The following is a 25,662-nucleotide window of genomic DNA, read 5'->3' as shown; positions in this document are numbered from 1 at the left end:
GTGGCCAGAGGATTGGAGAAGATCAGTCTACATCCCAATCCCAAAGAAGGGCAGTGCCAAAGAATGCTCTAACTACCGCACAATTGCACTCATTTCACACGCTAGCAAGGTTATGCTTAAAATTCTACAAGGAAGGCTCAAGCAGTATGTGGACCGAGAACTCCCAGAAGTGCAAGCTGGATTTAGAAGAGGCAGAGGAACCAGAGACCAAATTGCAAACATGCGCTGGATTATGGAGAAAGCTAGAGAGTTCCAGAAAGACATCTACTTCTGCTTCATTGACTATGCAAAAGCCTTTGACTGTGTCGACCACAACAAACTATGGCAAGTTCTTAAAGAAATGGGAGTGCCTGATCACCTCATCTGTCTCCTGAGAAATCTCTATGTGGGACAAGAAGCTGCAGTCAGAACTGGATATGGAACTGATTGGTTCAAAATTGGGAAAGGAGTACAGCAAGGCTGTATATTGTCTCCCTGCTTATTTAACTTATATGCAGAATACATTATGCGAAAGGCTGGGCTGGATGAATCCCAAGCCGGAATTAAGATCGCCGGAAGAAATATCAACAACCTCAGATATGCAGATGACACAACCTTGATGGTAGAAAGTGAGGAGGAATTAAAGAACCTTTTAATGAGGGTGAAAGAGGAGAGCGCAAAATATGGTCTGAAGCTCAACGTAAAAAAAACGAAGATCATGGCCACCGGGCCCATCACCTCCTGGCAAATAGAAGGGGAAGAAATGGAGGCAATGAGAGATTTTACTTTCTTGGGCTCCATGATCACTGCAGATGGTGACAGCAGTCACGAAATTAAAAGACGCCTGCTCCTTGGGAGAAAGGCGATGGCAAACCTAGACAACATCTTAAAAAGCAGAGACATCACCTTGGCAACAAAGGTCCGTATAGTTAAAGCCATGGTTTTCCCAGTAGTGATATATGGAAGTGAGAGCTGGACCATCAAGAAGGCTGATCGCCAAAGAATTGATGCTTTTGAATTATGGTGCTGGAGGAGACTCTTGAGAGTCCCATGGACTGCAAGAAGATCAAACGCATCCATTCTTAAGGAAATTAGCCCTGAGTGCTCACTGGAAGGACAGATCGTGAAGCTGAGGCTCCAGTACTTTGGCCACCTCATGAGAAGAGAAGACTCCCTGGAAAAGACCCTGATGTTGGGAAAGATTGAGGGCACAAGGAGAAGGGGACGACAGAGGACGAGATGGCTGGACAGTGTTCTCGAAGTTACAAACATGAGTTTGACCAAACTGCAGGAGAAGACAGGAGTGCCTGGCGTGCTCTGGTCCATGGGGTCACGAAGAGTCGGACATGACTAAACGACTAAACAACAACAACAATGCAAAGATAAAGTAGTGAGGAGGGAAATGTTACTATGACATTCATTTTCAGAGCTCCTTTTTCTAGTGGCCTATGGCCTCTTGGGGAAAAAAGTTTTGTTCATTACACAAGACCCCACACACTCCTTTGCCATCACTCTTGCTTTGCTTCTATGCCATAGTTTATAAAAATAGCTAGGGGGATAAGGCTGACTTTGAATGCTAGTTGTATGGCAGTTTTTGCGTAAAGCATGCCTCATCCTATTATAAGAGGGATTGGATTTATGGTTGTAAGGATGGGGTGTGTTAGGATGAACAAGACTGTAAGCAGGGTTGAATGTAAGAGAAGATCGCGCATTTTTACTTCTACTTGGAGTTGCACCAAGATTTTTGGTACCTAAAACCAATGGATTGCTGCTTTCCTATAGAGGTAAGAGGCCTAGGAATTTTATTCCTAGTAATTTGAGTTAGCAGCCTCTTGGTAAATACACCTCTTGGTAAATAAGAAGATAGGGCTTCTGTTTCTAGAGTCACAGTCTAGTGTTTTGGGTAAACTATATTTACAAGTGAAAATGCCTGAGATGAGGGCGGGTTTCATGATTAGGAGTCCCAAAGGTAGCAGGTGTAAGATTAAGGTGAGATGTTCTTGAGTGTGGGTGGGGGGAAGGAGGCAGAATTGTGTTGAAATGCTTCCTTGTTGGGTTATTAAGAATATATAGAGGGAATAAGTAGCAGTAATGAGAGTTCCAATTCCTGTAATAAAAATTGTTAAGGTGGATCAGTTGAATAGGGCGGCGATAATAAATAGCTCACCAAGTAGGTTGATTGTTGGGGGTATAGCTATGTTGGTTAGGTTGGTGAGAAGCCATCAAGTTGATATTAGTGGAAAGGCTAGTTGTAATCCTCGGACGAGTAGTAGTGTACGGGTGTGTGTGCGTTCATAATTGGTGTTTGCTAAGGTAAAGAGGGCTGATGATGTCAGGCCGTGTGCAATTATTAGGGTCATGGCTCCGGTCAAGCCTCATGGTGTTTGTACAATAATAGCGGCGGTTACTAGACCTATGTGGCTAACGGATGAATAAGCAATGAGGGCTTTTAGGTCTGTCTGTCGTAGGCAGATTGAGCTAGTTATTATAATGCCTCAGAGAGCGAGGATAATAATTGGGAATATAAGATTAGGTGGGTGTGGATTTAGTATAGATGAAATACGGATTAGGCCATAGCCACCTAGTTTTAATAAAATTGCAGCTAATACTATTGACCCGGCGATTGGGGCTTCTACATGGGCTTTTGGGAGTCAAAGATGAAGGCCGTACAGGGGCAGTTTAACTAAAAAGGCAAGGAGGCAGGCAAGTCAGAGTATGGGGCTAGAGTCTGTTAGGGGGGGCTCTGGTTGAACTAGAAAAAAGAGTTCTATTGAGGTGTGAAGGTATTTGTTACTAAAAGATTGTAGTGTGATTAAGAGTGGTAGGGAGCTTGCTAGGGTGTAGAATAGAAAGTAAAGGCCGGCATTTAAGCGTTCAGCTTGATTTCCTCAGTGTGTAATAATGATTAAGGTGGGAATTAAGGTTGTTTCAAATAAGATATAAAATAGAATTAACTCTGAGGCAGCAAAGGTTATGACTCTTGCTTTGCAATTTTTATAATCTCATTAGCATGCCTGGCACCCTTTGATTTACTACCTCATTCACTTGTCAAAGTTATTTCAAGTTACTACTTACAAATGCACAGAAATTGCCATCCCCATTCTCTGGGCAGTGACAGAACCACCAGCTTTGAGGTCAAAATAACCTTTTCTGTTATAATATATATTTCTGCTAATTACAAAGCTTCTTTCCAGGAAATGGTATGAAATAAAGAAATCCCTGGCAAAATTTAAGTATCTTCTCTGTTCTCAGCAGGCCTTGTTTTCAAGGCACATTTAAAGCTTATAACTTCACCCAAAGAAATCTGGGGACTGTTTTTTTGTTAAGGGTGGTGGGAACTGTAGCTCACTGAGGGGTAAACTATAGTTTCCATGATTCTTTGGGAAAGCCATGTGCTTTAAATATATGGAGGGTACATTTAGATTACCCCTTGGAAACAGTACAAGATGTGTCCAGGAAACAGTCTTATCACTACTGCTATTTAATTTTCAGTTATTTCCAGTTGAGACTGAGGTTGATATGCTTGGAGAGGCTCCATCAGCAAATACTGTGATTTTTGTTCAACATGGCTAATTATATATTGCCAGGCACAGTTAACTGCTGGAGAGCTGGGGGTACTTAAAAGGTACTCTAGGTGATAGTTCTGAGACTATCTATGACCATGTGTGGCAGTAGCAATTAATCGACAATGCAATACAATGCAAAAATGGGCAGAACAGCTTTTCATCATTTAAAAAATAAGTCAATATTCATTTTAAAAAATAAGTCACTATTCACACCCATTTATAATTACTTGTTCTTGCAATCACTTCCTCTTGGTGGGACATTTATCTAGTATTTAGTTTTGCTCTCAACAACTTGGCTTGCTTCCTCACGGTTCTCCTTTATGCCTTTATTATGAAGCAAGCATGCTTGATGAGCTTGGTTACTATGAAAACTACTTTGTCGCAAGGAAAGCAGTTCCCATGATCCAAGAGGCTTCCATCCCAGGAGCTTTAATCTGTTGCAACAAAGGCTTTTCTGTGCAATATTAGCACTGGCATATCTTGAGACTGACGACTCAAGGAAATTGTGTGCCTTGACACCCTTAATTACTCTCACAGGGTGTTAGCGAGAAAATTCTGTCTAGCTAGGCATTAGCTAGACAAATGGAGCTTTCATTAAAAATGCGTGCCTTTATTAAGTTTGCATACCACCATGTCCTCAAGGAACCCCAGGGTGGAATACAGGTTGATCCTAGAACTATTCCATGTAAAGCTACATGCCTTGAGGGGAACACCGGACATGCAGAGTGGCATCCAATCTAACTACTCCACCACAGCAGTCCTTTTTTGGGTTGGGCTCTGGGTGTTCAATAAATATGGCAGGGCAGAATCATGGCCATAGGTTCCACCACACTCTTTTGCTCCACCATACACCAGCTCTGTGCCTCCACTTGCATATATGCTGTAGACACGTGATGGAATGCAAAGGACGGAAGCAGAACCTGCTGTCCCTCTCCAAGACACTTTCAGACCTCTCCCTTCTAAGCATCTGAAAGTGGCAACTGTCTCTACCTGGTATTATTTTAGGGTCAAGAATGATTTAAATGGGCACAATCAAACTGTTATTTACATGGAACAAGAGCTGAACAGACTGCCTGAGATTCTCAGAGGCAATTTCCATGTGTCCAAAACAGAAGGTAAACTGCGGAACTTCACTTTCAAATGTGTTTTAGAAACAACCCCCTGTTCAAAACCAAAACAAGGAAACTGAAGGTGTATATCACTGAAGGCCCATCCAGCTGCTTTGGACTATGGCTCTCATCAGTCCAGCCACCCTGGCCATGCTGGATGGTTGATGGGATTTAAAGCTCAAAACATCTGAGGCTAGCAGGTTGGGGAAGACAGTCACTGCCAGTTCAGAATCCATGAGAACATACATGAAACAGAGATCTTTTTGCACTGACATGCATCACTTTACACTTGTTTCCATTGAACTGCATTCACTGGTTTACCACCCATCACTTAGGTTTGCAGAGAGTTTATTGGAACTCTTTGCAATCTCTTGTTTTAATGCCCTGAACAGTTTATAATCACCAGCAAACCTGACCACCTCACTGCTCACCCCTAACTCTAGATTGTTTATGAACAGGTTAAAAACTACAGGTCCCAGACTGATCCTTTGGCAGCGGGGGTCTCAACTTTTGACATCGTTCCATTTGGAGAACTGTCCACTTATTCCTACTTCCTGCTATTTAATAAATTCCTGATCTACAAGAAGACCTCTCCTCTTATTCCATGACTGTTAAGCTTACCCAGGAATCTTAGGTTAAAAGCTTGCTGAAAGTCCACTTCTGTAGCCTAAGAACCACCAGGAAACATTCATCTTTGGCATGGAAAAATTCTAATAAGCAGCCATGCATATTTTTGTTTCAAACAACTTAATAAAAACTAACATGGACATGGGAAAAATTAAATTGAATGTATTCAAATACATTTGGTTCCATTGTGGCAAAAAACACACATTTGTCTGACCATTCTACCCCAGCTGTTTATATTCTTCTGTTCTTCCTCTCTAGCTAGATGCTTTATTGCGTGGCAATTCTCCCCCCCCCCCCATGTGAAATGAAGACACTGGACACAATATTTTAGGTTAATGGGCATAAAAAGGCCACAACTTTATTGATTACAGAATTGAAAGGTATTGGCTTTAGGCATTGGCTCCTATCGACTACCCGGCATGGTGACCGGGAGGGTTGTCCACAAACCATGGGGGGTCCTGTTGAAGTACGCCAACTAGGATCCCACGGGTGTCACCGCTCGGGGGCGTGCCGGAGGCCCTTACCTCCCTAGGTTTCGGACAAGGCAACGCCCCCCGGAGTCCTCTACCGGACTACCCCTTTATTTGGGGAAGGTGATGGCGCTTCCTTCCCCCCCTCTCATTTGCATAACAATTCCCCCTGCCAATGCCTAACCGCCAAAACCGCGGAAGTTGTGACGTTTGCTACGAGGTAGGCGAAAAAACCAAAAGGCACGAAGTGCGCCAACTTGAAAAAATTCCTACCAGGCCCCTTGCGGCGACCAACCGAAGTCCATAGCAAGGTCATGACTAGCTAAACCTAAGGGTGGGTGGGATGGGAAAACCTCTCTGCTGCCCAGGTGAAAAGAGGGCGGTCTCCGGGCGTGCCTGGCCTTAAATAGGCCAGGCCCCACCTCCCTGGCCAGCTGATTGGCTGGCCGGCTCAGTGACACGCCCGGGGATTCCCTGCTCTTGCACGGGGGCAAAGGCCAGCCCCCGCGCGTGTGTGGGAGGAGTTGGCCCGCAACCCCATCTCCTCCAAGGCAGAAATGGCTAAAGCAGACATTTTAAAAGTAGATGGATTCTTTTTCCTTCTATCTCTGCTGGTTTGGCATTTGCAAATGGGTACCTGTGCCTAAGGTAAATAAACTGAATGCTTACCTGACCTTATTTCTTATTTTCTCAGAACTCTTGCGAAAGAACAATAAAATAGTGTTCAAATTAAATAGAATGTTTCCACCAGGAAACATTCATCTTTGGCATGGAAAAATTCTAATAAGCAGCCATGCATATTTTTGTTTCAAACAACTTAATAAAAACTAACATGGACATGGAAAAAATTAAATTGAATGTATTCAAATACATTTGGTTCCATTGTGGCAAAAAAACACACATTTGTCTGACCATTCTACCCCAGCTGTTTATATTCTTCTGTTCTTCATCTCTAGCTAGATGGTTTAAAAGCAGACATTTTAAAAGTAGATGGATTCTTTTTCCTTCTATCTCTGCTGGTTTGGCATTTGCAAATGGGTACCTGTGCCTAAGGTAAATAAACTGAATGCTTACCTAACCTTATTCCTTATTTTCTCAGAACTCTTGCGAAAGAACAATAAAATAGTGTTCAAATTAAATAGAATGTGTCTGAGCGATTAACTTATCAAAACAGTTCTGCAGTTTCCCTGATACTCTCATCAAAAGTTGACCACATTATTAGTTTCTGGTTTCCAACCTTCCAGGATGGGGCTGTTTCAGGCATTTCTTATTTAGATTTAATATGGAATCAACTGACTGCCCCCCCCCAATCCAGTGAACGAACCAAAATCATGAATCTGTTGGTACGACTCATCAGGAAATACCAAAATTCAAGTCCACAATGGTTATAGCACCCAAAAGGTTTTTCATGCTTCTGGTAGATGTCTATGTTCTGCATTTCATCTTTGCTTGCATAAAAAATAAATCTGTGCCAATCTGCCACAATATAATAGTTACGGTATATTTTCTTCATTTAGCCAGATGCAGATTGTTTGTTAATATTTTCACTCAAGTGATTAGTGCAACTGTCACACCAGTTAGTTCCAAGACTGATGGAATTAGGATGACACACCATTTTATCCTTTGCCTCAGGCAAAGGCCTTAGTCTGACACCCTAGTGACTGTTGCATTAAAAATAAACAACCATATCCTAGGCCACCCCCAACCTCTCTCACCACCAAGGAAATACAGTGGACACTCGGGTTGCAAACGTGATCCGTGCGGGATGCACGTTCGCAACCCGGAGCATTCGCAACCCATGTCTGCGCGTCTGCGCATGAGCAGGTTGCGATTTGGCACCTCTGTGCATGCACAAAGTGTGGTTTAGTGCTTCTGCGCATGCGCGACCGCCGAAACCCAGAAGTTACCCGTTTCGGTACTTCTGGGTTTCAACGGTCCGTAACCCGCAAAAACACAACCGGAAGCAGCTGTAACCCGAGGTATGACTGTACAACAAGTGAATAACAAGAGAACCCACACGTGATGCTGACACAAAACCCCATAGATACACTAAGTAGAAGAATAGAAGCAGGGCCACCCGACTCCAGCCCGCTCACCATTCCCCTCCCCTCTTTTCTTCCTAATCTAACACTGTATGCAACACTAATGTCTCACAACAAATGAAACTGATCTGTAGAAAACACAACTTTAAAGGATATAATGCACATATATTTGTACAGTGGTACCTTGGGTTACATACGCTTCAGGTTACAGACTCCGCTAACCCAGAAATGGTGCTTCAGGTTAAGAACTTTGCTTCAGGATGAGAACACAAATCGTGCTCTGGCGGCGCGGCAGCAGCAGGAGGCCCCATTAGCTAAAGTGGTGCTTCAGGTTAAGAACAGTTTCAGGTTAAGAACGGACCTCCGGAACGAATTCATTAATTAACCCGAGGTACCACTGTAAACTAAGAAATCTTTAATAATATTAAAAAAAACACACACGTGCAAAGTGAACAATAGCACAGGAACGTAAGAAAGTGCCTTATATCAAACCTACCATTAGTCTATCTAGCTGAAAGCATGGAGAGCTGCTTCAACAGGTATGAGGCCCTCCAAACATTGCTAGACTCAAATGCCAGTCATCCCTGACAGTTGGCCATACAGGCTGGACTGGCAAGAAGACAGACATATTTTGGAAGACCACAGACAGGTTCCTCATCCCTGGTGTAGACAGCACTGCACTGACTGACCACAGCATGCCAGGGTTTCAGCGGGTGCCTCCCTCAGCCCTAACTTGAGATGCTAGAGACTGAAGTTGAGACTTCATTCAGGCAAAGCTGATCTCTGACCCTTCTCTTGTCAGCTTCACATCAACCTCATAATAAATGTCCAGTCTTCAAACTAATTACAAATTAATTTCAAGAGAATTACAGGCTTTCCCCTTGTATTCCATTGAGGTGCTGAACCCTAATTCTATGGAATCACAGAAGAAAAAAAATGATTATTTTTTGCTCTTATTTCCATTGTCATTTCTGTGATCTAAATTTCTGATGCACTGTAAAACATGTACATAATTGTTGCGTTCGCAAAGTAAAGGAAGGATTGGACCCTGATTAAAAACAAGACACGAGGCTTTGACCAGCAAGGCTCTCGGAGAAAGTGCGTAAACCATACCCCTCACCAGGCCATTTTATTAGCAAAAGAATCTTTTACACAGTGCTCGTAAGAACCAATCATATTTCCTCTGAGCATTTCATCAAACCCCACGTGGGGAAAAAGTTACACTACAACACTAATTAGCATGCATATATTTTGGGGTAAATAAGTTGAGAACTACAAAGGGGTGGTAAATAAGTTGAGAACTACAAAGGGGTGCATCTGGCAACCCCAGAGCTGAGAAATAAACATGATAAGAAGGATGGCCAGAAAGACCAGATCACTATCCCCTATATGTGAGATCTGTTTCCTGGCTCCAAGATTAACATTTTAAGATTATATATAAGAAACTACATCAAAGTAACTTGCCCACTATCTTTATGGCACAGGATGCCTGCCTGGCAAAGCAACTGCTGTGTACTGCTGTATACGTGACGTGAGGAGAGAGAAATGGGCAGTCGAGTCAAAAGGGCATGAAAAGGGCACAAATGTAGAATCTTATGGGATTTAATCAGAAATTATCGTCAATATATCAAACCCAGTCAACACAATGCTTTCATCGTGGACATGATAGCTTGATGTATCTTTTATAATTCCTCATGGTAATCCCATCTGACCCCTACACATAATCCCTGGACATTTAATGCCTGGGAGGAGAGCCCACAGTCTAGTTTAAGCCTGCTAGTAAATGTTTATTTTTCCACCAATCTTGGTGGATTTTCCATCTGTTATCACCTGGCTTTGCAGAGAATTACCCTGTTTTCCAGGGACAGGGATTTACAGAAGCCATCCTGGTTTCTGATTTGATCCCGGAATGTCCCGCTTTCCCTTAGGACACCCCTATTTTCACTGGAGAAATGGTAGCCAGAGCACCTGCTCTGATTAGCTCCTCGGCAGTAGAGGCCTTGCCCATCGATCTCCACAGCTGTCCAAATGCACTTAGAGACCATGTGGGAAAAGGTTCCACTGCTTGCTTGTCACACACAAATTTCGGTTCCCCATTCAGCCGGGGAAGTTCAGGTTTTCCCCTCACCAGGATCGCTGTGAGCCTTGTCTGTGTGCACACCTGTGTGAATATGGTCAGTGCAACCTAGAAAAGGAAGAGATGCAATTGTAAACTAATTCCTATTCTGGTCAGTGTTGTGCATTCCAATTATAGACGGGGGAAGAAGCACTAAATGAGCTTACCCAGCATACATCTAAGACACATTTAAAGCACACAAACATAAATCCTGGGAACTGTAGATTGTTAAAGGTACCAGGAATGGCAGCAGTGGGCAGGGTAAACTACAGTTCCCGGATTCTTTGTGGGGATGTTTTAAATGTGTGGTATGTGTGCATAGCCTTATGTCTTTTATGTCTGAGAACACGCTAGCTCAGGAAGGGGGGTGTCAAACTGGGCCCTACTGGTCGATCACTAGGTGATTTGCAGTTGGTGTGACCCACAATTGTTCAAGACTAGTAAGAATAAACATGTCCTAAACGAAAACTAGGCTGTTGAAACAATGGATGCTTCGGGGAAAGTGGGAGTGGAATTTTGTATGAAAGGGTTTAATAATAAACTCAGTGGTGGCTTTGAAATCAATTCTTGGACACAGCTCGCTCTCATAGGTAGACACTTTCCCTTACTTCTGTGAGTGTGCCTGCCAATCCGAGCTGCTATTTCCCACCTAGCTCTTGTTGGTGGAGCCAGGCATTCTTGAAATAAGCAATATAGGTACCACAAACTGAAGTCTGCCTGGCCTTGCCAGAAGCCTGGGACATTTTCACACCCCGGAGGCTATTTTTGCAAAGTTCTCTTTTACTCTGCTAGTGGCTGTTGCTTTTCCTGTGGAAAGGCATAAGGATTTGGTCTCTCAAATAATTAAAATTTCTGTGTTCTCTAGCAACAGCTGAGTGTGCCTGGAATTGCTTGTCTTTGTTTTTTTCTTTTTCCTTGAGTACAAAGAGAGAGCATTTGCAGACAGTTCCTAACTTGGCTTTTGCTGACGATCAGACTGCGGTGGCCGTCCTGCCTGCTACCTGGAGGGAGAGAAAGAAAGAAAGAGAAATCTACTGCTTGGATTCCCCTTACTGCACAAATGCTGTGTTTGCCCCTCCCAGTCCAGTAAACACATGGAGATTGTCATTGATCAAATAGGAACGGAAAGGAGACACAAACCGTTTCCTGGGAAGATCTAACAACTCACTGGAGCTTTCAGGCAACATGGCTAGAGAAACGGAGAGATGTATTGCAGAAGGAGGTAAGGAAACTAAAAAAAAAAAATCCTTGTCTTTCTTTCTTTTTGGTGCATGGTTTTCAGCTAAATCGTTTCACTCCCGAGAGCTCTCCAAAGAGATTTCCATAATCAGGAAAGCAGAATCAGACTACCATGCAGACTTCTTTCTGCCGGCTAGAGAAGATGAATGGCATAATTTGGCTCTTTCAAATGAAATATTCCATATTGTCTGAGACTAGGGTTCAGCTCAGTGCCTTGGAGGACAGAGCACCTGTGCCTCGAGCAGTGGTGTGGAAGAGAGAATTTGGGCCAGTGGTGCAGTTTGTTGAACAGTATTGTAGAGAGAAGAAAAGGGGCACCTGCAGGCAATTCTGTTTTCCTATACAAAGCACAAGAGTCTTGCCTTCCCATCAGGATCTAAATCTGCAGACCTCTTAAACAACCCTTTTCATACACATCTACATTCACCCTGATCCAAGTGAACCCCAATTTGAAAATGTGTTTATTTTCCTTAATAATATCTATAACGTACATCTTCGACATGTGCTCACATACATGCCAAGTAGCAAATCTAATCATGAGTGAAACATGCTGTTTAGTGTGCCAGAATTCCTTTGTATGACCAATCTAGGGGAGTGCTTGGCATGGTTAAAAAAAAAGGCTCTCCATAGCAAAGCAGACTTTGTCCACGTGTGGACGCTTCCAATTTATTTCCAGATATGTAGAGATTAGTTCCACAGGGATGTACAAAGTGGCTTGATTATGCTGAAATCAAACATCTCTTCCAAGTTCTTATAGACAGAGGGAAGAACCTTATGGAAAATCCCTGCAGTTTTATGTTCTAAAAGATTGTCAGGAAAGGCAATGCAAGTTCTCTCTCTCCAGACCAAACCAGACAATACAAGATTCTATGAATTACTATAATTTAAACAGTTATACAAGACATCTCACCATAGCAGGGAAGACAGTGCCCAGGTGACCCGTGAACCTGTTCAGTCTTCCTATCAAACAACATGTTAGCTCCATATCTGTGCCCTTAAAGTACAGGGTTTGGGTTTTATTGCACAAATTGCCAGCGTGGAGCTGCTGATCGCAATTGGGACCCTGGCATTTGAGGTAGGGGTCTTTAACTCATTGCATCTGGCTATGGTTAAGACTCAGAATGGGCTTCTCATCATGTCAGCAATTTGAATAAGAATAAAAGTTCCAATTGAAGCACATAGGATATTTTTTCTTATATAAATACCTGGTGCAGCCCCCACCCCTATCTGAACTGGGACCACAGGAAAGGCAAAGTTTAAAGCTGTCTATCCTCCATGTTAGGTCCCAGTCTGGACCACCTCTCCCCCACTACACTGTCCATTTGTGTAAAAATGAAACCTGTACTTCAGAGTTCTGATATGGAGCTAACATATTGTCTAACATATAGTTAAGTATCATAAGGAAACCAGAAGAGCTGGCTGGATCAGGCCAGTGGACCATCAAGTCAAAACATATACTGTCATGTGAAAGACAAAAATCCCATGACTGCAATCATGAAGCAGGAATTCTAACAGTATCCACTATCGTGGTTCTCTCACACGCAAGGTCACAAGTGCTAAACAGGAAGAGTGAAGTTTCTCAAAGTAGTAAATACGCCCTTGCTTCCTTCCAGGTTACCAGAATATGCTACAAGCTGTGAAGTGTGGACTTCAAGGAAACAGTTCTGAGTATGCTCAGAGCACATATCTGATTCAGATAGGTCTACCAGGCCAGGAGGTCTACCCTGAGGCATAGCTACTAATGTTGTACTATGGCTACATGCTAGCTACTGTATCGTGGCTGTCTTCATGATAACAGGAGGGAGTAGGGATCCTGTGAAACTGTCGAGCTATCACTTGTAAAATGCTAATTTTTTACTTGAGTCCTCTGCCTAGAGATGGATGAGAGGGATATCCATAGCATAGGATTTGGATTGTCTAACAGTACAGAGAGTTTATTAGCCAGGGAATGAAAGATTGACAGAAATGTCTCCAGGGGTCTCTCTAAAATGAAATAAGTTACAATTGTGTAGACGACAGAAAAAGTGTGGTTTTGAGATTGGGGGTGGGGGAATTAAATTTTTACTAGGGCTTTGCAGAAACCTGTATTGCCATAGACCAAACTGCTGGTAAACTTGGTAAAAGAAGCCAGTCTTTTACAGTAGTTGCAGCTGTGAAAGGAAGAGAGCCAAGTCAGGGTCTGAACTAAATTTGTGGCTGGTGCACATTTGTACTGGACACGGGTTAAGAAGGATGAAGGTAAAGAATTTTTGTTTGTTTGTTTGTTTACTGACTGCTGCCAAGTCCTAGAAACAGATATTCTGCCGGTTTATGTCTGGTTGGTAAAGATCTGGGATATAGCTAACAGTGAAATTATCTGACATTATCAAATTTAGAGATTGTTCAGTTAGTTGTTTTAACTGAACAGAATAAGTACCGGTAGATGCTTCGTATAACTACTATTCTGCATTGGCTCTTAAAAATGGTTCTCCAGAAAATTCAGTTGCTAAGGTTATAAAAGTAATTTTGCTTTGTTGTATTTCTAGATTTCTCCTCCCCTTTTGAAAACCACTAGGACGACCCTGCCATCAAGTCTCTCATTTCAGACCCAGAACCTGCAAGACTCCTGCAGGCTTAGTGGTAGCTTTTCTACATGATCCCCTGGGTAAGTCAGTCAGTTACATTTACCCCCCCTCTCCCTCTCTGCCATGTGGAGGGTTTCTTATGTTTATAGGGAATCCTGTCTTCTTTCTGCATGCTACCAGTGAGAGCAAGAAAAGTAAAGTTTATATTTGCATACACTCTAATTGTTCCTCTTTGCCAGGCAAGGTATCTTAATATTTTCTGTGCCATGGATCTAATAAAAGAGTTATAATTTTGATCCTCTGTGCATCTTAGAATCATAGAATTGCAGAGATGGAAGGGGTCCCAAGGGTCATCTAGTCCAACCCCCTGCAATGCAGGAATCCTTCCCAGAGCCATCCCTGGGTGGGCTCAAACCACCAATCTTCTGGTTAACTCCTAGACACACTGAACCATTGCGCCACATGAGCATCCAAGTGCACCAGCTTTCCTCCTATTTTAAACTGACCCTCAATTTTCTTAGGATGTCAGAAATACACAATGTACAATCCTTGTGTAAAAATGAATGGTGTTCAGTGTAGTCTAAAGATCTATGCTGATTGTTTCCTTCCTTCCCTTAATTGCTTATATCTCATAATTCTGTTCACTAATATTATATCCATTATTTTATTTTTCCACATCTTCCCTATCAAGACCTCTGCTGTTAGCAGCATGTGAGAGACCACACAAGACAGCCCTTCCTAACCACGCAGTTTGCATAGCCCCAAACCATTGTTACTAGATTTAAATGTAACTCAGAACTCCTAATCTCCTTAATACCTTGCTAAATCCCCAGAAATGCCTAACCAGACAACAATCCCTCCGTATATATGTTCAAAGGTGCACTTTGCACCCTTACCTCTCCAACACCAATGTGCCTGTAAGCATAGGAAACATTCCACAGGGCTGGAAACACATGCACACCTCATGCACAAACATGGCCCATTGCAAACATTAAACTTAAGAAGCTGCGCAATTTTTTCCCCATGAAAGGAAGCCATATTACAAACACATCTACAAAGGCAAAAGGTAGGTTGTGAAAGAACTAAGCAACTGCTTCCTGCTGACTTCTCACTCCAAGCCCAGCCCGTCAGAGTGGCTTTTGGGTACTTTTGCACGTAACGTATAGTTGGACTCTCAAAAGGCTAATTAAAAATTCAAGGCAATTTTATATATTGTAAGAAGTTTACGGCTGCATTTCTTTCCTGAGAGTAAGCCCACAGAACACAATGGGCCTTGCTTCTGAGAAAACATGTATAGGACTGCACTGTGAAGTACTGTCGCTTTCCACTCAGTTGCAAAGGCTGTGGTTTCCTCTAAAGTATTTCCTGTCTTTTCTAAGGCAAGCAGGTTGGGGGTTGTACAGGCAAAGACTTCAGGTCATATTCTGCCATTAAGCCTGTTGCTGTGAGAGAAATAAAGCTGATTCTCACCCTAGAGACAGGAAATGGCGGAGATGACGGGAAAGGGTAGAGGTGAGACCCTGCTCAGTTTCAGGGTTGACTTAGTACGGTTGTGCCAGGGGTGCTGTGGTGGAGCAAAAGCACATTACGTCTGAGGTTGCACAAAGCTCTGCGGAGCAGGAGGCTGCATCGGGCTCCTTTGAGAGGAAGAGCTGGATAGAAATTTAATTAATAAATAAAGAAGCTTTATTTAGGCCATGTGGGCTATTTTTTTTAACTGGAAGGCAAACCAGCCATTGGCAAAACATGACAAAATGGAGTGTAGTAGTTTTAATAACAGCCACTATCGCAGCATCGAGAGCTCCTTAACAATCTTGAGTCTTTAAGTACATATGCTTGCTAACGTTTTTTTGAAAAAGGGAAATGCAGAAAGTGGTGGTGGTGAGGCCTGTATAGTTGATTGCAAAAGCAGGCCTGGGCAGGGGGCAGCTGGGTACATTTGCCCTGGGCCTCGGGCAACAAATATATGAAAATAATAAGATCAATATTCTTTGCATGAAAAATAAGAACTGGGGGAGGGAAAGCACAAACTTCCTTACTGTTTCCCTTACTGTTACCGGGGGGGGGGGGCAATTCTACTGCCCAATTGCAGCTATGCTAAAAATTATGCATTTCTATGTTGTTTCCTATGGGTAGCAATCTTTCTCTCACAAGGGAAGTCCCCAAAAAATAAATAAAAATAGAAATGAACCAGCAAGCCCCTTCTGGAGGCAACAAATGCATCACTTTTATTATTTGTAATCTCTACGACTTGTACACTTCCCCCCTCCCAATGCCAAACAAAGCCTTGAAAAGTGCTACCAGGAGTTTCTCACAGAAGGACCAGGCACTTATATCTCACAGATCAGCTTCTGATGTTTTTTTAAAAAATACATACATACATACATACATACATACATACATACATACATACTTATATAAATACACACACCACCCCAGGTGGGCATTTCATCTTGCTAATGGTGGAAATGGGCCCTGGTTGGGTGGGGAGGACTGGATACAGGGAAGCCCAGACTGCTTGGCAATATGGCCGCCCTGCTGATGGGACATGTAAGGAGTATTTTCCAGTTGGGAAGGGGAGATGTTCAGCCCCTGCCAAAATGAGTTTTGCCTAAAGAAGATTGTGACAGGCCCTGGACTTTTCTCAAAAACAGGTTTATTTTACAATTTTGAGGAACAGGATAAATGTGTAAATATTTAGTGCTGTCAATCACTTCATCCCGCACAACTGACTTTCTGAGGGAATTTGGAAACATTTCTGTTTGCCCAGGCATAGGAATGTTGAGCAGTCCTGATCCTGGCAACCCTGAAATTATCGGCTGGTAGAATGTTTTCTTTTAAACTGTTGTTAGACGTGTTTTTTTAAATGCTTTTAGAATATAATTAGTGATATTATTGTTAATGTGTTTGCCACCCTGGAAATAATAGTAGTAATAGTAATTATTGTTAACGATAATAATAGTGATAATGAAGGAAGCTGACGTTAGAAACTATAATTATTAGAAGAAGAAATAAATGACAAATAAAAAAATAAAAATAAAGTAGCCTTGCCTTTGGGGGGCAGGGAATGTTAAGACCAAGAAGAATGTAAAGGGAATGTGTGCCCATTTTCAAGTTTGCTTGTTGGAAATGTTTATCAACACATTTAAGGAGATACGTGTTCATTTTGCTTATGGGAATAGAATTGCATTTGGAGTTCACCAACACTTTTCTTGTTCTAGATTTTATCAGTTGCTGTCTTGGAGCCAAAACTTTCTTTCTCCTCAGGAAATTCAAGCATCCATTAAAGGTAAGGTTAATCTGCAAACATACGCAGGGGAGGATTATCTGGACTCCAGTTTTTACTTTTTGTGAATTGCTTAGAGGCTCTGTTTACAACCAGGCAGTATATGAATAAAATAAACTAGTACTTTGTTCAGTAGATGACTAAGGGAATATTTAGAACCAGATAGTGACAGCTGTGTTTAAAGAAAAAAGAAAAAAACAGTGCCATCAATATAAAAACATAAGAAGAGCTTGCTGGATCAAGCTAATTTCACTCTCCCCATAGCATTCAGAAGCATTGCTGGGTTTTATTGCCTCCAACTGTTTGAGGCAATAAAGCCACAAGTTGCTTACTTTCAGGTGAGAAGCTATTTGCATGAAATATTCCCTATGTAAATTTATCATATGAAACAGGAAGCAGTAGCTTTTCATCCCCCCCCCCAAGTGGGGCTTCTCTGATACTTTCAACTTCCTAGGCAAAAATAAGGGGAAATCGCATTGGGATGCAAAGAGCCTTTAACACCAGGAGAACAGGGAGGCAGATTTCCTTTTTCCTGAAGTGGAGGAGGAGATCCATGGATCTTCTGCTCGCTCCACTAGATTTGACCAATCAGATTTGAACAAGTGTTCACGAGACTAAGATAACAGCCCTTCCCTTTCAGTTCCTTCCTGCCTAGCTCTGACAGGGGGCACTTCAAAGGAGCTGTCATATTTTATATTAGCAGCTGGGCGAGGGGATTGCACCCACCAGACTATTCAGTTTGCCTATTTTTATCCCTCTTCAGGGGGACATAGGGTGGAAAGAGAAATGATTTTAAAAGAGAGAACAGTTTTTGAGAAAGTTTAAATGGACTGTGGACACCCTGGCTACAATTTTCTTGTCCAGACCGGAGAAGACATCCCTGCATTATCAATGGCTCTGAAAGGCGCTTGAGCCGACACAGGCAGGGGATGTGCGTGGAATTCAGAGCCCAGAGAGAAAAGAGCATCCATGGATAGTGTGATTCTCTCCTCAGAGCTCAGGAAGCAAGGTGCACCTGTGGTGGTGTAAGCCCAGGGAGTTGGCTTAGCCCAACATGATAGGTTTTAAAAAATAAAATGGGTTGGGATATCAGTTTATAAAGCTTGGAAGCTGGAGCTGCCTGAAGTTCCTCAGCTTCACTACCCATTCTGTCTCATTCATACATCACTAGCATTGCTTTAAGGGGGGAAAATAAAACACAGAAATAAAGCAAAGCAGGCTGTTTGCTTACAGCTGCTACATATTCACAAGGATGACTACAAATTGTACACTATATGATTGGAGCTACCTTTGTGGTATCCTTGTGCAAGAAAGAGGGAGAAGAGAGTGAATGTGCAGGAGGAAGGGGCGCAGCTTAGGTGGGAAACCACAAAGTATATTTTATCCTGTAATCTGTTACTCTCAACCCTTCCATCTACTGACTGGAAACATGCAAGGCTGCATATACACAGCACAATGTTACGTCTTCAAGACTATTCCCAAAGAAAAATCTCAAGTTCAGTTTTTACTAAAATTCATACAGGTTGGTTCCAGCTGCTAGTCACATTTAAGGCCAGCTCTTTGACATACAGAATGCCTATTTACCGTGCCTGTAGGAATGTAATCTCCCCACTACACTGATTTGCTAGAAATATCCACATAGCATTTCCTTTTCTTTCTTTCAGATGGCTTCCAAGAGACTTGCAAGGATGCTTGTTTTCACTATGGCTTTGGTTTGTTTTCTCTGTTTATATGCCAAGCTGTGCACTTTCGAAATCTGTATATTCTGTGAGACGAAGCACGAATTCTTTCCCTTTAAGAGAGATGGACGTTTTTTAAGGAGGCCTCATATGAATTGCAGGCGGAATCCACCATTCCTGGTCATTCTTGTGACATCATCTCACAAACAATCCAAAGCCCGGATGGCTATCCGTGAGACATGGGGCAGAGAAAGAAAAATAGACAACAAACGTATTGTGACCTATTTTCTCCTGGGAAGTACTCTCACTGTTGTTGACCAGCGTGCTATTGATGATGAGAACAAAAAACACAGAGACATTATCCAGAAGGATTTTCTAGATTCCTACTACAATTTAACATTGAAGACTATTATGGGCCTTGAATGGATTCACAAATTCTGCCCACAAACCAGCTTTGTGATGAAAACAGACTCAGATATGTTTGTGAATACCTACTATCTCACTGAACTTCTTCTAAAGAAAAATAAGAAGGTTAGCTTCTTCACTGGCTTTTTAAAAGAGAATGAGCATCCAATACGAAAACTGATAAGTAAGTGGTATGTGAGTGAAGAAGAATATTCAGGAAACTTGTACCCTCCATTTTGTTCAGGGACTGGTTATGTTTTGTCTGCAGATGTTGCTAGTAGTGTGTATAAAATTGCCAAAGAAGTTCCTTATTTTAAACTAGAGGATGTTTTTGTAGGCATGTGCCTCGCTAAACTCAACATCAAACTGGAAGAACTTCATTCAGAACAAACATTCTTCCCAGAGGGGCTTGTATTTTCTGCTTGTCGTTTTAGGAAAATTGTGACAAGCCACTTTGTCAAACCTCATGAGAATCTTATCTACTGGAATGCACTGGAGAGGTCCTTGGATGAAAATTGTTATCCAGGGACCTATCCAGGTGGCTGATAGGTTTCAACAGAGGCACAAAACTGCATAGAACATAAATCCTGAAATTTTTGCTTAGATACTGACATCAAACCTATTTTAGATAAGAAGATGCTGACATTGCTTTTTAAAACCCAAGCCTATGCTTGTTTGCTTAGGAGTAAGTCTCATTGTGTTCCGTAATGCTTACTCCCAGGTAAACAGCTTGAAAAACCCACTGCAGTAGTGTGCCAAAGAGGATAGGGCTCCTGAACTGATGGATAGTTTTGAACAAGGAATTTCAGCAGGTGTACCTTTCTGAAGAAGCTTCATGAGCCTTACGTGCTGAAGTTCCATCTTCTCCACAATTATTAATGGTGCAGGAGCCCTGCCCTCCTTTGTATCTGGCCACTCTAGTTCCATAGTAGGCTGTGCAGCAGGAGAGTTGCTCTGGTAGTGGGCACACTTCATAGCAATATAATGAGTCACCATACTCATCTTCAAGGTTGTTGACTAGCTCTTTAAACAGGCACTGTTCAGCCCCTGAGTTTTAATAAAGTTAATGACTGAAACAACTTTGTTTCACAAGGTTTGTGCACACATTCTCCCGGTGGCTCATACAGCTAATTGTGATCAATTCACTTGTGGTAGTATTGAGACACTTCATTCCTTTCTTTCTGATCAAAGAGTAGGATCCAAAGGGGGGCGTGTTGTAAGTCATGATGTCAGAGAATTTTGACGGAAGCAGAATTTGCTGATATTTGCTTATTTGTTCCACTTCTGCAACATAAATGAATCCACAGAATATATGTGGTATTTTGCTATCGTTTTCAGTCCACAAATGAAACATAATGAGTTTTCTCCCATTTGCCTTGCATTTTCTTTGTATATCTATGGTGTGGCATAACTTCATAACACTGTAATTATGCAATTAGTTACAAAAATGTGACTTATCTTATTATTATTTATTAAATTTGTATACTGCCCTTCATCTGAAGATCACAGGGTGGTTTGCAACATAAAAACACAAAATGAGAACACAAAATACATAACAAAACAGCAATAACAAACCAATAACCCCATCTCACAAACATATTTAAAAGGTCATAGATTGTTTAAGCAGCCAAAGACCTAGTTATAGAGAAATATTTTCACCTGGCACCTAAGGATATGTAATGAAGGTGCCAGATAGGCCTCCTTGGGGAGAATATTCCACAAGTGGGGAGTCACTGCAGAAAAGGCCTGTTCTTGTGTTGCCACATTCCAGACCTCTTGTGTATTATTTTATGTATTATTTTATTATTTTAGATAATTAACAAATTCTGTAAATTTTGAGACAACAGACAAGAAGACTCATAATATATTTTTTGGCAGAAGATGAACTGTAGTGAAACAAAAACAGCAATGCATGCAACCAAATCGGAGTGGAATGGAGAACGATGCCTTCTGACATACCTGGTAAAAAAACCAAAGGAGTTTCAAAGACTCCTCTCTGAAAGCAGCTCCCCCTGAGACGCTATAAGCCACTCAGGGGACTTGTGAAAGTGGCATCTGATGCAGTTCAATAAACTGCACTGTGTGTGTGTGTGTGTGTGGAATTCCAACGCAAAGCAGGTGTTGTACATAGAAAATTGCTGTTGGTAGGGAAGGTACGTTAGGTAGGCTGTCATTACGAGAGCAAAAAGAAAATAAAGGGAGGGAAAGTATTGAAAAGCCCAGATTAATCTACCATGTTATACAAGCTTTCCGTTTCATGTACTTATCCAAAGGCAACTGCCTTCTGCCACTTACAGTTTATTCACTAAGTCTGAGTGCAACTCTTCTGAATTAAGCACTTTAAAGTCCCACTGATTTTAACAGAAGTGCACCTGTTGAAATCAAAGTATTGACTAATGCCTACTATTTATCACTAATATCACCTGCTACCCTCTCAACCAACAGCCATACTCTCTTTGCCTCCTCCTCCATCTATCATTCACTCCATCTCTAGAGTCCATTTTCAGCCTGTTTCTGATGGCCAATCACCTATAAGCCTGCACACATGCATGCATGCAGAGAGCAATCACTGTGTGCTGCTAGAACAGGCATGGCCAGACTTCCGGGGTGGCGCCATCGGCAATGGCGGACTCCCTCTGAACTGGAGGGACTAGCTCTGCGTGAAACGGGTCTTTTCTGCTACGGCGAAGCGGGGACCCAGCTAAAAATCACAGGCGGATGAAGCCTGTGAACATGGGACTCGGCGGGCACCCTTAGCGCCCCCCCAACCTGCAAAGGAACCCACTAACGGGCTCCGAAGTGAAGAGGGGGAAGTGGCACGGTGCTGTGAGTCAACTGCTATTTCCGTGGAGCGAAGCCGCACAGCCGTTGCCGGAGAGCGCTGCCTTTTTCCTGGGACAATTTGGCTTCTAAAATAAGCACCCGTGAGTACTTAAACTTTGAACAATCGGATTTTAAATAAGGATTTGCGAGAAGAAAGGAATTGGACTTAAAAATTTACTTTAAAAGACAACGTAAACTAGAGCTCAGAAAATCGCTTCTAAAGGATTGGGTTTCATCATTTAAAATTGTTGAACCCCCCTTCGGCAGCAGGAGAAGAAGGGGAATCTTTTTTGGATTGTTTAAACCTGCAGAAGGGAGTTTAAAGTAAAGTAACTTTCCCCCGTCCTGATCCTGGAGTGGGGTGTCAGGACTGACGTTTTGAAGCTCATTGACCAGAGACAAACGTTTTTGACAGATAGTTAAAGGAAGAGAAACATAGTGATTCCATTGTTTCCTTTCGCACTTTAAAGGAACAAATATCGACAAAATATCTCAAAAAGGATACCTTGTTGCAAGAACAAATAGAAGTTCTCCCCCTAGAGGGAGACTGTGAAACTGTAACTAATTCCAGGGAGCTTGCAGCTGTCTCAGAATACAATCGTGGGAATGGATTTGTGACCTTGTAGGACAATGTATTCAGAGGCTCTGTTGTGTGCTCTCTGTAAAACAAGTGCCCTACTGGAACAGTTAAGTGAGAAGATGGATTTGATGACTAATGCGGCCAGAATTTTTGAACAGGCAGTGGGAAACTATGTGGAGCCCACCCAGGAATTAGATCAGGAGTGTGTCCTGACAGAGCAGATGAGAGAAGAGGATGTTGCTGAATCTTGGGCGCCAGAGATGGAGGGAGCTGCGGCCTTGCAGGAACAAGAGCTTTTGGATTTGACAAATGAACTTGGAAAAAGCCAGATTTGGAAAGATAAAGTTTGGACTGGTCTGGAAATGGGGGGTTGGATAGACCCCCCTATGCAAGGATGTTTGGATTTTCCGAGTCTGGCAATGGGCCATGAGATGTTTGGAGCTGTGGGGGCTCTCAATTTCGGAGGGATTCTGAAAAATCTTCTTAAATACCATATGGACTATGGAAAAGGGGCTGATTTGTTGAAAAGGGTCAAAAACATCACCAAGCTGGAGTTCCCATGAGTGAAAGGAGAATATGAAGAAGAGCTGCGGAAGGGACATGGAAGAGATTTAAGGGCCTCGGATATAAGGTTGCCAGGTTAATGCGCTAGATCGATGGGATAAAAAGGACTGACAAAACCCGGGACCAGGAGGAAGGGACGCTGGATGAAGACTGGATTGTTTTTATTTCTCTTTTTATTATCAGGATTGTTTTATAAAATTGATGAATGTTAGAAAAATGTTGGAACGAAATTATTTGGCTCTAGTAAAAATGTTTAAAAAATTAGGTAAGAATATTATGGTTGTGAGAAGTCGGTTAAAATAAGATTGAAGTTTTAAGTTTTTAAGGTTCTCTATAAGATAAGATGAAAATAGATTAAGGTAACGTAATGACAGAATACTATGAAATATGGAAAGGATTTGCTGCATAATTATTAACCAGGATACAAAAAAGGGAGGAGGAGGAGGTCAAAGAAAGAAGGTAATGAGAGTTGAGGATTTGAGAATGATGGATTTATTTTTGTTTGTTTGCGGTGTATTTTTGTTTTTTGAATTTGTATTGTTTGAGGTGGTTTGTTTTTTCTTTGTTCTATATTTTTTTCTGCTTTGTTTTTTCTTTGTAATTTCAAAAATTTTCAATAAATATCATATTAAAAAAAATAAAAATAGAACAGGCATGGCCAAACTTGGCCCTCCAGCTGTTTTGGGACTACAACTCCCATCATCCCTAACTAACAGGACCAGTGGTCAGGGATGATGGGAATCGTAGTCCCAAAACAGCTGGAGGGCCAAGTTTGGCCATGCCTGTGCTGGAACAACCCTTCACAGCACCAGTGTGTTCGACCTAATGATGGAGACAGATCTGGGTAATAGCTGAATTTTACATATTTTCTTAAAGGTGTGATCAACCATTGTAGGTTTCTTCCCAGTAGTCCTGTAACCTAAGCCCTATTTGAGCATTCACCTACGATCCTCTAAGTCAGGAGCACTTGCTTACTCTTTGCCCACCATCACATCTGAAAAATCCAGCTCATGGGACCAGCATTCTCTCATAGGGCAGGCTGCAGACATCCTTCCAAATGCACAAATGCCACTGGGGAGAGGCTGCCATGGGGTTTGACAGTATAAGTGGAGCAAGCAAGTGAAGTCCTGCTCTCCTGGTTCACACAATGGTAATCGTGAAGTCATTTGAATGGCTTATGCTTCCTCGCACATGGCATCATAATGCTGTGACTAACATAACCTCTGTTCCCTTATTATTTGTGAGATGGCTAAATATAACCCACCAATCATTTACTGAGAAGCTTGATAGAGAATCTGTCTTGGAGGACTCATCCCTTTGAAGAAACACTGCATTATGTATTTTCTTCCACAACATATGGATTTGCTTCAGGTGTCGCTTTTGAAATAATGCCTGCTATGCTCCTTTTCAATATTTGAAGGATTAGCACATAATACTTCTAGTAGCTGTTAAGTCCCAGTGGATTCACTCTGTAGTCCATGCAAACTTCTTGGAGCTTATTTCTATCATTCTGGTGTATCACCCCCAGTCCTGCCACAAGTTAGTTTTACTTTCAGCAAGTAGAGTCAGTTCAATATAGGAAACTTTAAATGTGCTACATTTTCAGTTTAACCCTTAGATCAGTGTCTAGCAGTTATTTTCTTTTGATATCTGGATCTGGCTCAAGCATACACACACAGAAAAACCTGAGCCCCCAGTTTGGATGACTGAGTAGCAATCTCCCCCCGCCCCACATACCTGGTATCTGATTAAACAGCAGGATAATAAACAATAGCAGCATTAGCAAGAAAGATAGCAAAAATCATAAAGTCATCCCCATGCTCAAAACCAGGGCCAGCCAACCTATGAGGCAAGGTGAGGGTCCACCCAGGGCAGAAGATCCCAATGTTGATCTTTCTTCCCTGCCTGCCCCTTTGTTCCTGATCTAGATCTTCCCTAGTGGGGGTCGGGGTGTCATTTGGGATCTGCCTCAGGTGTTAAATGTCTTGGTCTGCCCTGCTCAAAACTGTCCACCAGAAAATTTAAAATTTATTTACAGAAACATTGCAAGATCCAGGAATGCTAGAAGGATGTTGGAATGAAGCAATGTGGTTTTAGCAGAAATGATATAAAAGATTAGGTAAAAATTGATTTTTTAAGTGGTGAAACTAGAATGTAAAATTATAGTACACTAAGATAAATTATTAGGATAAAAACCAAGCGGAAAGGATTTGCTGAAATACTTAATTGAACTAGAATACAAAAAAGGGAGGTGTGAGGAGGTCAGGGAAACAAGTAAATGAAAGATAAGACATGGAAAGATGGAAATGTTCTTAACTGTTTATACTTTCTTGTATTTTGTATTTTCTGCTCTCCTTTTTATTTATTTATTTTCTTCTTTTTTTCTTTTTCTTTTTCTCTTTTCTGTAACTTTTTTAAAACTCTAATAAATATTATTTTTTTTAAAAAAAACACTGTCCACCAGGTCTAAATGTACCAACCAGATGTCCATGTCCTTTGGGCTTTATTCAAAGTTCATTCAAGGATGCAGTCAGTGTGATGGCTTTACATGTTCCATAAAGATGCAAAACATGAGAACCCTGCAACGTAAATTTTCCAGCAAGTGTCAGCAGC

General features: G+C 42.0%; 2 protein-coding genes and 1 long non-coding RNA gene across 12 annotated transcripts in view; 2 read left to right on the top strand and 1 right to left on the bottom strand.

Annotated features, from left to right (window-relative positions):
- Positions 1-8,865: 8,865 nt before the first annotated feature.
- On the bottom strand, positions 8,866-24,325 carry LOC310704838. Of its 2 annotated transcripts, none has more exons than XR_014525060.1 (2): positions 23,992-24,325; positions 8,866-10,910 (listed from the first exon to the last, which is right to left on the bottom strand). It is a non-coding gene; the product is annotated as an uncharacterized lncRNA (long non-coding RNA). The 2 variants fall into 2 exon arrangements; XR_014525061.1 differs by having other exon boundaries at positions 24,025-24,325.
- B3GALT5 (beta-1,3-galactosyltransferase 5) lies at positions 10,907-20,618 on the top strand. Of its 9 annotated transcripts, none has more exons than XM_083498804.1 (4): positions 10,907-11,131; positions 13,674-13,792; positions 16,934-17,001; positions 18,663-20,618. In XM_083498804.1, exon 4 carries the CDS (start codon positions 18,663-18,665, stop codon positions 19,626-19,628), a length of 966 nt encoding a protein of 321 aa, XP_083354930.1. In that variant the 5' UTR covers positions 10,907-11,131; positions 13,674-13,792; positions 16,934-17,001; the 3' UTR covers positions 19,629-20,618. The 9 variants fall into 9 exon arrangements, with proteins under 9 accessions (XP_083354930.1, XP_083354931.1, XP_083354928.1 ...); XM_083498805.1 differs by lacking the exon at positions 10,907-11,131 and adding an exon at positions 12,687-13,386; XM_083498802.1 differs by lacking the exons at positions 10,907-11,131; positions 13,674-13,792 and adding an exon at positions 13,812-14,778.
- Positions 19,148-25,662, top strand: part of IGSF5 (immunoglobulin superfamily member 5) — a 41,336-nt gene continuing 34,821 nt past the window's right edge. The window contains exon 1 of the mRNA XM_083498795.1: positions 19,148-19,266. The gene's annotated coding sequence lies outside the window, so the exon portion shown is untranslated. The remainder of the gene's footprint in view (positions 19,267-25,662) is intronic.

Source organism: Podarcis liolepis (genome assembly GCF_965112155.1).
Source record: "Podarcis liolepis genome assembly, chromosome: 4".
Lineage (NCBI taxonomy): Eukaryota > Metazoa > Chordata > Lepidosauria > Squamata > Lacertidae > Podarcis > Podarcis liolepis.
Note: the sequence above shows the minus strand (reverse complement) of the source record. Positions and strands in the feature narration are given on the sequence as shown.